Source organism: Ahaetulla prasina, chromosome 2 (assembly GCF_028640845.1).
Source record: "Ahaetulla prasina isolate Xishuangbanna chromosome 2, ASM2864084v1, whole genome shotgun sequence".
Lineage (NCBI taxonomy): Eukaryota > Metazoa > Chordata > Lepidosauria > Squamata > Colubridae > Ahaetulla > Ahaetulla prasina.
Genome location: NC_080540.1, coordinates 67,476,342 through 67,491,124, shown reverse-complemented (window position 1 = coordinate 67,491,124; position 14,783 = coordinate 67,476,342). Strand labels below are relative to the sequence as shown.

General features: G+C 39.5%; 1 protein-coding gene across 8 annotated transcripts in view; it reads left to right on the top strand.

Moving 5' to 3' along the window:
* Positions 1–14,783, top strand: part of FBLN2 (fibulin 2) — a 173,640-nt gene that overhangs the window by 151,144 nt on the left and 7,713 nt on the right. For all 8 annotated transcript variants that reach the window (XM_058165750.1, XM_058165756.1, XM_058165751.1 and 5 more), the window contains exons 13-17: positions 63–191; positions 2,781–2,906; positions 3,809–3,925; positions 4,020–4,148; positions 10,437–10,560. In XM_058165750.1, the coding sequence (XP_058021733.1) occupies positions 63–191; positions 2,781–2,906; positions 3,809–3,925; positions 4,020–4,148; positions 10,437–10,560 (625 nt within the window). The remainder of the gene's footprint in view (positions 1–62; positions 192–2,780; positions 2,907–3,808; positions 3,926–4,019; positions 4,149–10,436; positions 10,561–14,783) is intronic.

Here is a 14,783-nt window from a genome sequence, read left to right as displayed (position 1 = left end):
AGAAGAGTGGCCATCAACTGGCTCATGATGGTTAGAGTAATTGCTACTTTTTGCTTCTATAGATGTTGATGAATGTCAGTCTGCCACACACCGCTGTGGAGAAGGACAGATTTGTCACAATCTACCTGGAGCCTACCGCTGTGATTGCAAGATGGGATATCAGTATGATTCATTCAGCAGAACTTGCATTGGTAAGTATGACACAAGGGAGTTGGTATTGCTGATTGTTGAAATATGGACCTTTGGTCCGATTTTATACGCTATTGATTTCAGCATAAGTATTAATTCCCCTGTACTAATGCTCAAATAAGATAGCATGATTGCTTCTGAAGTACCCTTCATTCACATGGACTAATTTGCCTGTTTGATAATTACATGCTCCATTTTTATTTCAAGTACAGCAATAGATTGAAATTAACCTAAGCCAGTACTTAAAGATGAGCTAAGAAGTATCCAGCTCTCTGTTTTACTAAGTATGCGCATACTTGCAAAGAAAATAGATTCTGAGTGATTTGGATGCTAGGTAACAATCTACCAGCTATTCAATTTCTGAGTGGATGCTATAACCCAGTCAGTGCAAGTAGGTGCTGTAGTCTCCTTATGACACATTTCAAGTCATTTAATTTAATTAGACAAAAAATGAATGGCAGATTGTTGTAAAACTTTGTGCACACTCACACAGCATAATTGTTTAAGCTTAGCTTGGAAGGTTGCCTGGAATTAGAAAGAATGGTATGAACATTTCTTCCCCAGCTATCTTCTCCAAGGTAGCATTGAAGTCAAAATGAGTTTTGAAAGAGATGACCATGGAGATATGATTGAAGATTTTGACCTTTGCAAATTCCTATACACAATACATGTTATAGATTATACCATGCTACAAGAACTTCTGGATGTTATAAATAAGTGAATGAAACAATCTCAGAAACAATCAGCCAGTTTGTGCTCCTTTGAGATTCCAATTTCAGAAAATTAGAAGAAGGGAGAAAAGGGACGGCAAAACACTCTTATTTTACAGAATTGCTTGTAAACCTCTAGACCATTATAATGATTATCTCCCCTCCTGGTCTATTTCTTACTCCAGGTTGGATATGCTCTGGATTCTAAATGATTTCAGCTGAAGTAGAATATCTAAAAGAACTGATTTATTCATATTTATCATGATTGGAAAAATGTACATGAATGGAACCTTAAGAATGCTGATTTGGAGCAAACAATTTAAAGGTTATGAGGCTTAAGCATCTGGAAAAAAACACAGAGGGGGTTGGAGCTTACATAGCTTCAGGATGCTGAGCCAAAGAATGGCTTCTAATAGTGGTACAAGTAGATTGACATTGCTGGGACAGGGCTTTGATGGGATATAAATTGTAAAAGATTGACAGTTGAAAAAGGAGGTTGTGTTTTAAATTAATGTCTTTAGCTAATGAATTACCTTGCTTACCAAAAAATTAAAGTTCATGAACTGTCAGTCTAAAATTCTCTAATTATAGAGAAAAAAGAATATGACATTGACAGAGTTATCCAAGCTCCATTGCCAAAGTGACAAGGCCTAAAACTTACTTTAAGTCCACAACAGCCAGATAATATTGAGAAGCAACTCAGATAGATGCTTCCCTAATTCACTGAAGTATAAGTAGGAAGAGGAGTCATCAGACTTGCATGAAAGTTGTTTTAACCTTCCTGTGCAATTCATTTCTTGGTCTAGTCCTACCTAATGGGACACATCCATTGGTATAACTTCATATTCTGGAGGTTTCCAAAATCATTCTATGTGCTATAAGTCAGTGGTCACCAACCGGTGGTCCATGAGAAAATTTTGGTGGTCCGCAGAAAAAGTATTTGCATTTTTTATATTGCACTAAATCATGGGTCTTCAAACTATGGCCCCTGGGCTGGATATGTGCAATGAATGCTTGTGTTGTTGCAGAGAGTCTCCCCCTTTGGGGTCTTTTTGTGCAGATTGGAGGGGGGGGAAATTCCAACTTGGGGTCTGCTTCAGCCTCCTGGTGTGGAGCTTTGGGTGAAGGCTGGAGAGAAGTGCCACTGGTGGCGAAGAGCTGGAGGGCTTTATTCCAGTGGGACAGCATCATGGCCTGGAACTGGCTGACCATTTCAGCCTGCTGAGCCTCCAGGTGCCGGTACCTGGCCTTGTCTGCCTGCAGGTCTTCCCTCTGCTTGGAAAGCCTATGCTCCTAGTCCTCAGTGAGGTGCTTCTGCTGAGCTTCCTTCTCAGTCAAATCCAATTTGAACTGAGCTGTTTTGCCAACTCTTTCTTGTGGTGCTGCTTAGCTCCAGCAACTGCTTCCTTTTGGGGGCCAAAGGAGCCCGAGGGGAAGGCGAGGAGTGGCTGGGAGGGAGGGGTGAGTAGAGGCTGTTGAGACACTCCTTGATGTGAGTGACATCGAGTTGGCCATGCCCACACAGTCACATGACCCCCTAGCCATGCCCACCCAGCCAGAAATTTGGCAGATCGTATTAGTGGTCCACAGGATTTAAAATTATGAATTTAGTGGTCCGAAAGGTTGGTGACCCCTGCTATAAGTGATTTGGTAAATCAAAAATATAGAATATAAATGTAGAAAATTTTGCAAAAATGAAGTGCTGGTTTATTTATAAGGTGGTAGCTGCATTTCTATACTTCATTTCACTATTTTGATCAGCAAATAAAGTAAGGAAGTGTTAAAATCAAAAATCTTCCTCTAACACCTTTGCCCTTTTTCTGCCTTACCATTTCCCAGGTGTATTTTATGGTTATCGGTTTTGTTTTTGTTTTGCAATAGACATAAATGAATGCTGGAATTATCCAGGCCGACTCTGCCAGCATTCATGTGAAAACACCCCTGGATCCTATCACTGCTCATGTTCTTCTGGATTTCGCTTGGCTTATGACAGGAAACATTGTGAAGGTATTTGAAGATAAAGCTATCTCAAAAAAAAAAAAAAAGTCAATGGGGCTGGATTGCACAGTGAGAAATGTCTTGTAGAAGTCAACACATTTCTAAATGCAGGTTTTAAAATCCTTATGCTTTCTTTTATATTATTCTATCCTTTACTTGTCACAATTAGCATCCCAGTTTTTGCAATTGGGTCCTTTTTTCATATATTTGTATTTCACTGAAAATGAATAGCTATAGCCTAATTTAACTTGCATTACAGGCCTACTGTTTTCAACAACATTACAATGATAGTAGCATGTTAAACATGAGTTGTGTTATAACTTAAGTCAAGGGTGGAGAAAGAGAGGCCCAGGTCTGTGAGCATAGACTGTTAGCATCTCTTTGGCATCTAGAGCCTCTTCCATGTTGACAGTGTCACCTGCTGACCTATTTGCTCATAGACAAAGTGCAAGTAGCTTTGACTAGACACTAGACACTAGACTTGACAGCCATTGTCTGTACTTTGCATATGTTTATACGTAAAATTTAAGACTTTCTCTGAAACTTAAACTTCCTGAAAATGTCCTGGCTCCATCTCTTTCTGGATTGTCTGATACAACTTTCTATAGACCTCGAGATACCACAAATGATACATCCCACCCACATCTATGTTACAGTTACAATCACCTATGGCTTTTAAATGCTTATTAATATTATCTAAATTTAATAATTTGGTATGTTAATCAAATATATTTCCTGCATGTAAAAAACCACCGTCCGTCATACTGTATCTTCAGGCTTAAAGATGCTCCATGTTTGTTTTTTAAAAAGGCAATCCATTTAGTTAAGGGATTTTTCTATTTTGTCTTCAATGACAAATATATGGCAGCAACTGATTTTAATGTCTCTTTGATACTCATTTTTCAACACAGATGTCAATGAATGTGACAATAACCCATGCAGTCAAGAATGTGCTAATATTTATGGTTCCTATCAGTGTTACTGCAGGCAAGGCTACCAATTAGCAGAAGATAGTCATTCCTGTAAAGGTACATCCGATTTGTTCCATTGCGGTACTAGTGTACATTTCTCTGGGACAATAAAATCATTGCCCTCACATGTTTGCTAATGTACCAATTCCAGATATTGATGAATGTGCCCAAAGTGCAGGCATCCTGTGTACTTTCCGCTGTCTCAACGTGCCGGGGAGTTATCAGTGCGCTTGCCCCGATCAAGGATATACAATGGCCGCCAATGGAAGGACTTGTCGAGGTAAGAATGAGATTGCAGAAAGGAGAAAATTGTTTCTTGCCATTGGGTCATGATGAATTGACCTAATTTTCATTTATCATCACCGTATGTGAATAAAATCTTCATTTTTAAAAAAATACAATAAAAGATAGGAAGTTAAACATGAAGTAAGGAAGTGTGTGTAAATGAACCTTGCACACTCAGACAAAGTATTGGGTAAAATCACTTATTTAAAAATACATATATTAGGTGAAAAATGTTGAAATACAATTTTAGGGAATCCCCTATAGCATCACAAAAGTGCATGTATTAGAAATTATGCACAAAAATACATGTAGAAGTTAATGCAGACATTTAAAAATGTACACCTAAAATTGTTCAGCAAAGGAATCAAAAGATTGGAAAAACAATAAACTTAACAAATTAAACTTATGTAGATTTGTCTGTAGAAAAATATTATTATCTGGGTAATTGTTTCACAGTATTTATTATTATTAAAATTGCAATAAAAGCAAACACAGTCACTTGGTGGCAGTCCTTGAAAATGTATCTTGGTAGAGATGCAACTTTTCCCCCAGCTTTGGCTTATTAGGAGGTGAATGTGCTTCTTCCTAGCAGGATAGAAGGTTATGGCAGCCAGAAAGATTTAGGGTGAAGAAGAACTGAGTCAGCATTTTCATCATTGCCTTTTGTTGCCCTACTGGAAGAACTGCAGTTGGTCAAATCAAAGACCATGTTAGCCAAATGTTGAAATAAAGTTTCATAGGTTCATTGTTCCTTTAATTTGGTCTCAATACTTGTGGGAGTTGGCTAGCATCAATTCCCAACACAGGTCAGTTTTTATATAGTATAAAGTCAGTCCAAGGTACTATTCCATAAAACAGATCACTGGTGCTTATCTGTTGTGGCTCCAGCCCCCCGACCCCAGGCCTGGCCCCCTGCCTGAAAGTGACTCAGAGAGTGAGGGGGAAGGGCCGTCAGGGCTCCCTTCTGCAGGGCCGGTCTCTCTGGCTCAGCTCCAGGAGCCAGAGGCAGCCAGGTGGAAGAGGTGATGAGGCCTCTGTCTGCTGTATCTCCCCCTGCCCAGGCAGAGCTTCCAGACCCAGCTGTAGACAATCAGTCCTGGTTAGATCCCCGGTTTCATAGACAAGAGAGGCAGGAACAACAGAAGAAGGGGTGGAGCAGGCCTAGAAAGTGCTGAGTCACGGAGCCACACCCCACAGGGTATAAAAGCAGGAGGGGCTGCTGTACTACTTTGTGACAAACAAATCAACTGACTGGAGAACACTTGAGCTGAACTATCTGACTGAGCATTTGGCCTGAATTGCTGTTTGCTCCTGACTTCCTGGTTGCTCCGGTAATGAGCTCTGTGATGCTGGCATCAAGGAGATAAGAAAACCTTGGCAGGCGAATGCTGGTTTGCTGCCAGAGCTGATAGTTGCTGTGGTCTAAATTGCCGGCTAATTGAGTCAGTTTGCATGCCTGAGGTGGGGGACAGAACATTGTCTCTGATACTTTTCCAAATAATATTGCATGATGTAAGGAACAGATGTAAGTCTAGGCAATAGGCAGATTGGGGGTTTTGCCTCAACCTATCATACCTCATCTATGGTATTATTTATATGGCCCTGACAGACTGCCTTGGTGCTTCCCCAGCTGACCTGCTCTTCCAATACTAGCTATGATGTTGGCACTCTGCTAGGGATACAATGGCCTTGCAATCCCTTTGCGCTTTGTCAAAAAAAAAGGTGGGAGGGAATATCTCCCAGTCTCCCATTTACCCTTTGGCTTCTTCTGTGGCAGCATTTGAGGCACACATGCAGTGGTGGGATTCAGCCAGTTCGCACCACTTCGGGAGAACCGGTTGTTAACTTTCTGAGCAGTTTGTTAAACTGATTGTGGGAAGAAATCATTAGGGCAGAGAACTGGTTGTTAAATTATTTGAATCCCACCACTGCACACATGGATAGCCAGTGGGCAGTTACAATACCACAACTGTGGGATAACATGAGTACAAGCAACTCTCTGAGGGAAGAAGAAAGTGACTACAGCTACCAACAGTTTAAGTAAGCATTTTAGTCAAAACAAAACTCTAGCCTTGATGTGCCGCTAAGACACATGAGCAATTGATTTGGTATCTCAAACATATTGTTGGAGAATAGAGTTTCACATGCGCCAGCCACTGCAGTGATGGTCAGACTGGGAATTCCAAGCATCCTGAAGAGTACCACGTTGGGGGAAGGTAGAACGAAGGGCCAAGTGATATGATTCACACTAGAAGCCATCCTTTAATATGCTCAACATAGCTCCTTTATAGCATTACCCAAGCGGTCTTAAAGAAATATATCTCCATTGTTGCTATTTTGGCACACAAAAATGTGTATGATTCTTGAAGATACTGATCGACAGTAAGGAGATGATTTGAAAATTGAGAAACCACTTTTTTGTTTGGATTATTTAATGGAATCCACTACCAATGAAAACTTTTCAGTGCTTAACTCAAAGAATTCATATATCAGTCTTGATTGTGATGCAAATGGAAGTTGCCATAGTTGCTAAACCTTGGATGCTACTTTTGTCTCCCGCTCTTTAATAATTATAATTTCTACAAGTCCCCCCCCCGCTTTTCAAAACTGAATAGGAGCCAAGATATAGGATAACATATGAATAGAGAATCTGCATCCCTAATGATTGTAAATCTAATATTTCATAATCAATTCTATATGAAGTTCTAGGGAGACAATGAGTACATTAATTTATGTATTAGGGAATTTTGGCATATATTATTTGCGACATTTAAACACTGTAACCATTTGTGGCCCTTGGAAATCTTGAACCTGGGACAGGATTGGGAAAATATATCTTACACCCCTAATATATACTGTATATAAAAAAGTATTATATCTACCAGGAAGAAATCTTTGCTTTTCTTCCTTTCCACTTCCTTCAGGGCCATTTTATGCCTTAGTGAATTAGAACTACCATAGTACAACACTATCATATTATGTTATGGATTGTTGTTTTCAAAACTGTGTGGTAAAGCTTCAGAGAGTAGTAAATCTTTTTGCAACATCAAATTCCATATGGGAACAATTTACCTTTTCACTTAATTTTATGAATCAATGAAGAAGGACTTAAATTATTTTAATTCATTTTTTTTATTCCCCATTTAATTTCTTTTCTTATCCCTTTAAACAAGCCACACTCCATGCAAGGGTGATGTTGATTTAGGAAACTGTCTTTTCTGTAAAAACTGGCAGATTTCACTGCAATACTTTGCTCATGAACTGTTTAGCATTTATTTTAGTGGCAAACCACTGCATGCTGTCTAGACATTTGAGATTTTTTTTTTGAATGGCTAAAGATTTAAGCCAGGATTTCCTTCCCTGTCTTTTGCAGTCATCACAAATCAACAAACGGCTATTTTGTTATCTTGCTCTTCAAAGATTTTCTTGTAGGATTTTCATTCTTATCTTAAGTATCCTATGAAGAAATAAATTATTGTATCCCTCAAACACAATGACACAACTGGAATGGATGAAATGCTTGTCTTAAAACAAAAATCTGTAAGCCTTCCAAGAGAAGGGAGAACTATACTATAGAGAAGTATATATGCAGCAAGGATTCTGCAGCCATTTTATCAACATGCTTCCACAGCAGTTGGAGATCCAGATATGAGGAAATCAAAATATATTTAGGTCCATCCTTAAAAGCAATCCTATTCAGTCATGTAATTAAAAAGTCCTGCAGATTGCAGGCAGAAATGGAAACTGTTTTGTTGTCTGCCTGCCTCTGGACACTTCCACACAGAGCTTTGGTTCAACTTCTGCAGGGACACATGTCACATGTGATTGTACATTTTCATCCCCTTTTGAGAGGTCAGTTAACTCTTCTGGTTCTAGTGTTGTACAGTTCAAACTACAATTTGCAGCTTATGATTTGTGATGCTTGTGCTCTGCAGGAATTGGAAGAGTTCTACTTTTTGCCTTGTCTTGCCTTACCCCATCTGCACTCAGAGATCTCCAGAAGATGTCACAGTTGAATTTATTAGTTTTTCCAGGCTTATTCTCTCTAGTAAACTTTGCAATAGTTTCATAATTCCTGCTTTTAAAAAATCTGTTCTGTTTAATATTTTCAGTTTAGGTAAGGATGAGGCATGAAATGCTACTGGTTCACTCTGGTTCAGGTGAACCGGTAGTAAAAAAAGCTACTGGTTTGGTTGAACTCGCAGTTTAAAAAGCTACTGGTTTGGGCAAATCAATAGTTAGCTATTGGTTTGGGTGAACTGGTAGTTAAAAAAAGCTACCGGTTCTTCCGAACCTGTATTTCCAATGATCAGCTATGGCACAGAGTTTAGCTTTGCTAGAAAGCAGGATTTCTAGCAAAGCTAAATTGCGCACCACAGCTGATCTCCCCCCTCACTGTTCTACTTATCTTCCCAAGCCTCTTTTTGGCCCGTACTGCGCATGCACACCCACAGTATGTGTTTGGTGTGCACTGCGCATGCACATGCAGCACACATTTGCATGCGCAGCCAGCGAACCAGTAGCAAACCATTTCAGATTTCACCACTGGTAAGCAGCATATACTGAACTATTTACTTTATCCAGTGGTGGGATTCAGGTGGTTTGGGATGGTACGGTAGTTAAATTGCTGGCTGGCTTCGCCCTTTCCTGCCCCGCCCCTTTTAGGAGTCCCCACATGCCCCATTTTGTCTCCCAGGTAAGTGCAGGGAGGCCTCCTAGGCCCAAAATGGGGCGGGGGGAGACATGTCCCCCCCCTGGCCCTTTTTTGCTCACAGGGGTGTGCAGGAGGCCGAGTGCTGCCTTTCACACCCCCTGGCCATGCCCACCCAGCCAGTCATTAGGATAGAGAACCAGTTGTTAAATTATTTGAATCCCACCAGAGATTTTATCCCATTTGCACAATCTGGGCTCAGGCAAGCCCTTCCTCTCCACCCAAATGTATACCATAGAGTGTATACATAACAACTTACATCTATGAATGCATCTTTGGGGAAGAGCTCCTGATTGCAAAAGAATGATGCTAGGCTTTCAATGGGAATTTATATAAATAAATAAATAAATAAAAATCTTCTTGACAGCTACCAAAACTTTCCCCTACTCAGAGGTTCCAGAGTTACCCAGACAAATGCATACTAGTTGTTTTGAAATGTGTTTGAATGGGTGGGATGAGGCAATTAATTTTCTCTCTGTGTGAAATGAGGGGACATTTATGTCTATGGAGATTATCAGTCATTCAGATCATGTTTGTCCCAAGGTGCTTTTTCAAAAGGCAATTGGAGTTTTTGATTTTTCTTTGAAGATGTTTCGCTTCTCATCCAAGAAACTTCTTCAGCTCTGACTGGAGAAGACCATTTCATTCCTCACCATCTAGTCAGAGCTGAAGAAGCTTCTTGGACAAGAAGTGAGACATCTTCAAAGAAAAACCAGAAAGTCCAGTTGCCTCTTGAAAAATCATCTTTGGGATGAGGCAACATTTACTGCTCCTGGAGCTGTAGAAATTTAGAGACCTGGGAACTATTTAAAAAACAACAACAACATTCAGCTTGTTAATTGGAGGGGGTGTTGATTTGCCTTGTTTTTTCTCAGCTAGCTGTAGTGAAGACCATATCATAGATGACTACAAAGTGCTTAGGAGGGATTGGGTCAGATATGAAAGTGCCTTTTTTCTTACCTGTTTCTTTAACTATTTCGATTTATTCAGTGAAATTCAGTATATTCAGTGAAAAACAACATAGAATTAACCGAGGGAATGGCTTTTGGTTCAGTCGAAATAGAATTGCCCACTCTAACCCATACATCTTAGACTTTCCAGGATATCTTCACCAACAGAGAAAAGAAATTCTATCTCAAATTTCCCACCCTGGCTATTTTTCTGACTTTGGACTGGGAAATTTAACTAAGTTTATGATTCACAACTATCCCGGAGGTGATAGGAGTACAACCTTTGTGTGTGGAAAAAGTACTGGCTTGGGCTGGTCGGATTTATTTATTTTAGTTCTTAACTGCTAAGTGTTACCAATTACTGACATTAAGGTAGGAAAGGTGCCTACATTCTTGTCTTAAGCAGTTTATAAAATGAGCCCATAACTTACTGTTTAACTAATTTAACTGAAACCTTTAGCATGGTGAGGTGAATACACGCATTCTTTCTTTTTATTAATAGAAATGAGTAGTTATGATTGATTTTCCTACACGTAACCCAGTGGAGTTGGTATGATTTGTTCACTTGTGAAAGAAGAAGGATGCTACTAAATTGCTATTTTTGTGTGTACTTCATCCTCAGATATTGATGAATGTGCAATGGGAACCCACAACTGTTCATCAGCAGAATCTTGCTATAATATTCAAGGCAACTTCCGATGCCTTTTAATTGAGTGTCCACCGAACTACAGAAAAGTGTCTGACATGTAAGTCTAATAATTGCCCTTCAAATTTCCCTACATGGCAGCTAATTACATTAATACTCAGAGCTTTTGATAATTACTCAGCTGAACATAGGGTGTTTGTTGCACTTCTATTTGTTGTGCTTTTTTCAAAGATCTAATCCATTAATACCAACAAGTTATTTAATTTTTAAAGATAAGCCTGCTACAAATAGCTTCAGGCAAGCAATTGAAGAACCATATACCATTGATTCTACAGTTCAGAGTAAATGTGACCATAATCTGAAATGGGTAGTTCTAGTTTCACTGGAAAATAACTCATGGTAGACTTTCTCAATATCAAACATACATTTTACATGGATACACCAGTGGTGGGTTTCAAAAATCTTTACTACCGGTTCTGTGGGTGTGGCTTGGTGGGCGTGGCTTGTGGACGTGGCAGGGAACAGATACTGTAAAATCTCCATTTCCTCTCCACTCTCGGGGAAGGTTATTGCAAAATCCCCATTTCCTCCCGATTAGCCTGGTCTTGGGAGGCAAAGAATAGATGGGGTGGGGCCTGTCAGAATTTTTACTACTGGTTCTCCAAACTACTCAAAATTTCTGCTACCAGTTTTCCAGAACTGGTCAGAACCTGCTGAAACCCACCTCTGGGATACACGTACAAATTAGCCTCATTTATACTTACTCCATTTTCTTGTGCGAATGTACTCCCTACACTTATCCACATTCTTGCCTTTCCAAACTAAACTTCAACAACAAAAATGTGATAAATACTACCAAAAAAAATTTCTAGAAGCCTGTTTGCAGTCAGGGCATTACATTTGTTGTTGTGACTGCGCCCCCCGAGCCAGGCCTCCTGCCAGAAAGTGACTTGGAAAGTGAGGGGGAAGGGCCGTCAGGACTTACCTCGGGAGCACCGGCTTCCCTGGCTCAGCTCCAGGAGCCAGAGGCAGGCCAGGTGGAGGAGATAATGAGGTCTCCATCCCCTGACTCTTTCCTCCCCACAGGCTCTTTCCTCCCCCAGACCCAGCTGATGGCAATCAGGCCCTAGGTTTTGTAGGCAGGAGAGGCGGGAACAACAGAAGCAGGGGTGGGGCAGGCCTAGGAAGTGCTGAGTCATGGAGCCACACCTCACAGGATATAAAGGCAGCAAGATCTGCTGTGCCTCTTCATAGCAGGCAAATCAACTGCTTAACTAAGAGTTGAAATGCTGTTTGTTCCTGGGTGACTCATCGGCGTCAAGGGAGATAACAGAGACACTTGGCATACGCTCGCTGCCAGAGCTGATAATGTCGGCTAATTAAGCCATCGCTCGGATGGAGGCGAGGGGGGACAGAACATTTGTATATCATAAAAAGTTTAGATAAAATTGAACTAGATACATTTAGTTATTCTGATGAACAGGCCACAGCCTCTTATGGCCATGGTTTTCTTTTCTTTTTTTTAATAGTCTTAACCATTTTTTGATAGTTGAATTCCATGCTGACTTTTTTTTTTAAAAAAAGGTGCTGTAAGAGCTATGACATTAAAAGTTATGCAGGTGCTCTAACAGACAAAATGTGAAGGTAATTTTATCCCCAGATGACTACGAATGAATGAGGATCCAAGGCATGTTCCTGTTGCATTAAAGTTTTAGAAACAAATGGCATGGTATTCACAATAAATGATCTATGGACCTTATATTACTCCATAATAAATGATCTATGGATCTTATATTACTCCTCAGTTAATGAGAGAGAACATCGTCCTACAGAAAATGAGAAGCTAGAAAGTGACATTAGGGAGACACTGGGTAATCCATTTTTTAAAATCAGAAAGTTACCAAATAACTAATGGGAGAATATCTTTGATATATGATGACCTTAAGGAAAAGGAAGAGGATAAATGGCACATCTGAAGAAGGCAAGATTTAGGGCTAGAAGGGGAGGGGGAAATGTCCTTCTTAACAGTATCGGGCACCAGTGATGGGAGCAGGGAGAGAGCAAGGAGAGAGCAAAGTTAAAAGGAGCAGAGAAGGAGGGACTGCAAACAATGGTTTTTACTGGAGAAAATTATTTTTTAGAGGAAACCATGTATTCAGAATGTAGAAAAAGACACAGAAATCCATCCAGAATTATGTGCAAGGAAGGCGTTGCACAATTGTACAATTGTTGATATTTTCTGGCATGGTTCATCTGATAGAGATCTAGAATTTTTAAAAGAGGACCATCATTTGACTCCACCCCTCTGAATGAGCCATTTAGAATTATGGTGGAAATATAATAGCATTTTTTTTATTTACTGTTTTGAAGGAGGCAAAAACTAAGGTTCCTGCCCTTTGGAACATCAGTCCGTCTGAGATTAGACTATTCTGAACCTTGTTGGGCCTTTTAAGGACCTGAAAACTTGGTTTTGTGGCCCTGAGTATGTGATCAGGTCCATCCCTTGGGTTTGCTGATGGTTGTTTTTTTGATATTTTGTTGCTATGAGTTTTTATTTTTATATTGTACATTTTATATGTTTATTGTAAGCTACAGTCACATATATGAGATGGATGGCTATATAAATTGAATAAATAAACATTTAGAAAATCAGATATAATGTATAAAGGATATAAATGTTAATTCATCAGAGAAATCTTTATTTTCAGTTGTTGAAGTTAAAAAAAAGAAATTGCTATTGTTACACAAATTTTTATCGGATAAGCACAGATCTTGGAATATCTGTTGTATGCCAGAGGTTATCCTAACCTAAGAAAGTAGATGGATTCAATTTATAGAAGATTAAGAGTACAAAGAGGGACACGGTGGCTTAGTGGGTAAGACGCTGAGCTTGTGGATTGAAAAGTTGGCAGTTCAGCGGTTCGAATCCCGGTGAGCTCCTGTTACTTGTCCCAGCTTCTGCCAATCTAGCAGTTCGAAAGCATGTAAAAAATGCAAGTAGAAAAATAGGGACCACCTTTGGTGGGAAGGTAACAGCGTTCCGTGCGCCTTTGGCATTGAATCATGCCGGCCATATGACCACGGAGACGTCTTTGGACAGCGCTGGCTCTTTGGCTTTGAAACGGAGATGAGCACTGCCCCCTAGAGTCAGGAACGACTAGCATGTATGTGCAAGGGGAACCTTTACCTTTACCTTTAAGAGTACAAAAAGAAAATTTACTCAAATTATAAACTAAAAAGAATTTTTCAATGATTTTAGTTTATGAGAGCCATATAATTTAAACAGGATACAAGTACCTGGCTTTAAGAATGTACCACTGATTCCCATAGAAATGAAGAAACCTTAATGGAGAACTTTTAATTACCATGCAAAGATGTGTGGTAATAAGGTAGTGAAGGTGCAAAAAAAAAAAAAAGGCCCAGGCCAAATCATAAAGATCAATACTCACGCAATAAAAGCATTATTTGCAAAACCTGCTATCAGTACAGCACTTTAATAAATTCTAGGAACAATAGGATCAGTATTGATTATTTACTAGTATTTACAGGTAAATTATTTACTATAACTTACATGCTGTCCATTTCCAGAATCAGACTAGCTTACTGTATTAATATCAGCAGTTTAAAAACAAAGAACATTTCTTACAATTATATCAATTCAGGTCCATGTGCGACTGTTTTGTATTATGTTATTGATTCCTAAATGCCTTTCTGAAGAGCTGTGTTACAGCTCTGGAAATGTAGTGACAAGGGTCTAAATATCTAGGTCTAAGGTATTCCCAAGGAAGGGTCCATCATTGAGAAGGCTCAAGCCAGAATGTCCTAAATATGACATTTTCTCAGTGATAAGATCCTCAGCAAATCCTCTCTTCCAGTTGTTACCGAGCAGTTTCAATTTAGGGAAAGTGGTCATGACAATATCTAAGCCCTGAAATATATAGAGCTTTAAAGGTGACAACAGCGAGTCAAATTGCATCTAAGACTAACTCTTAATCAGTGCAGCTCTCACAATAGTTATGAACCCATAAGCACCCAGGATGATTCAAGTTTCATCAGCTGAAATTTAGGGTTTGTCTTCTAAGGAGTGTCATATAGAATGCATTGTGATAATCCAGTAATGCAAGGTCATAGCTGGCACACAAGATGCTCTTCTATAGTTTTATAAATTTGTATATAGCACAATATACTCTGACACTTTCATTTGATACAGTGTGCTCAGCCATAATCATTCCAGAAAGTTGCATAATGCAAGTTTGCTGTGCAGTTAATAAAATACCATTCTGATATGCATAAATACATGCTTACTTTACATGCACAACAGAG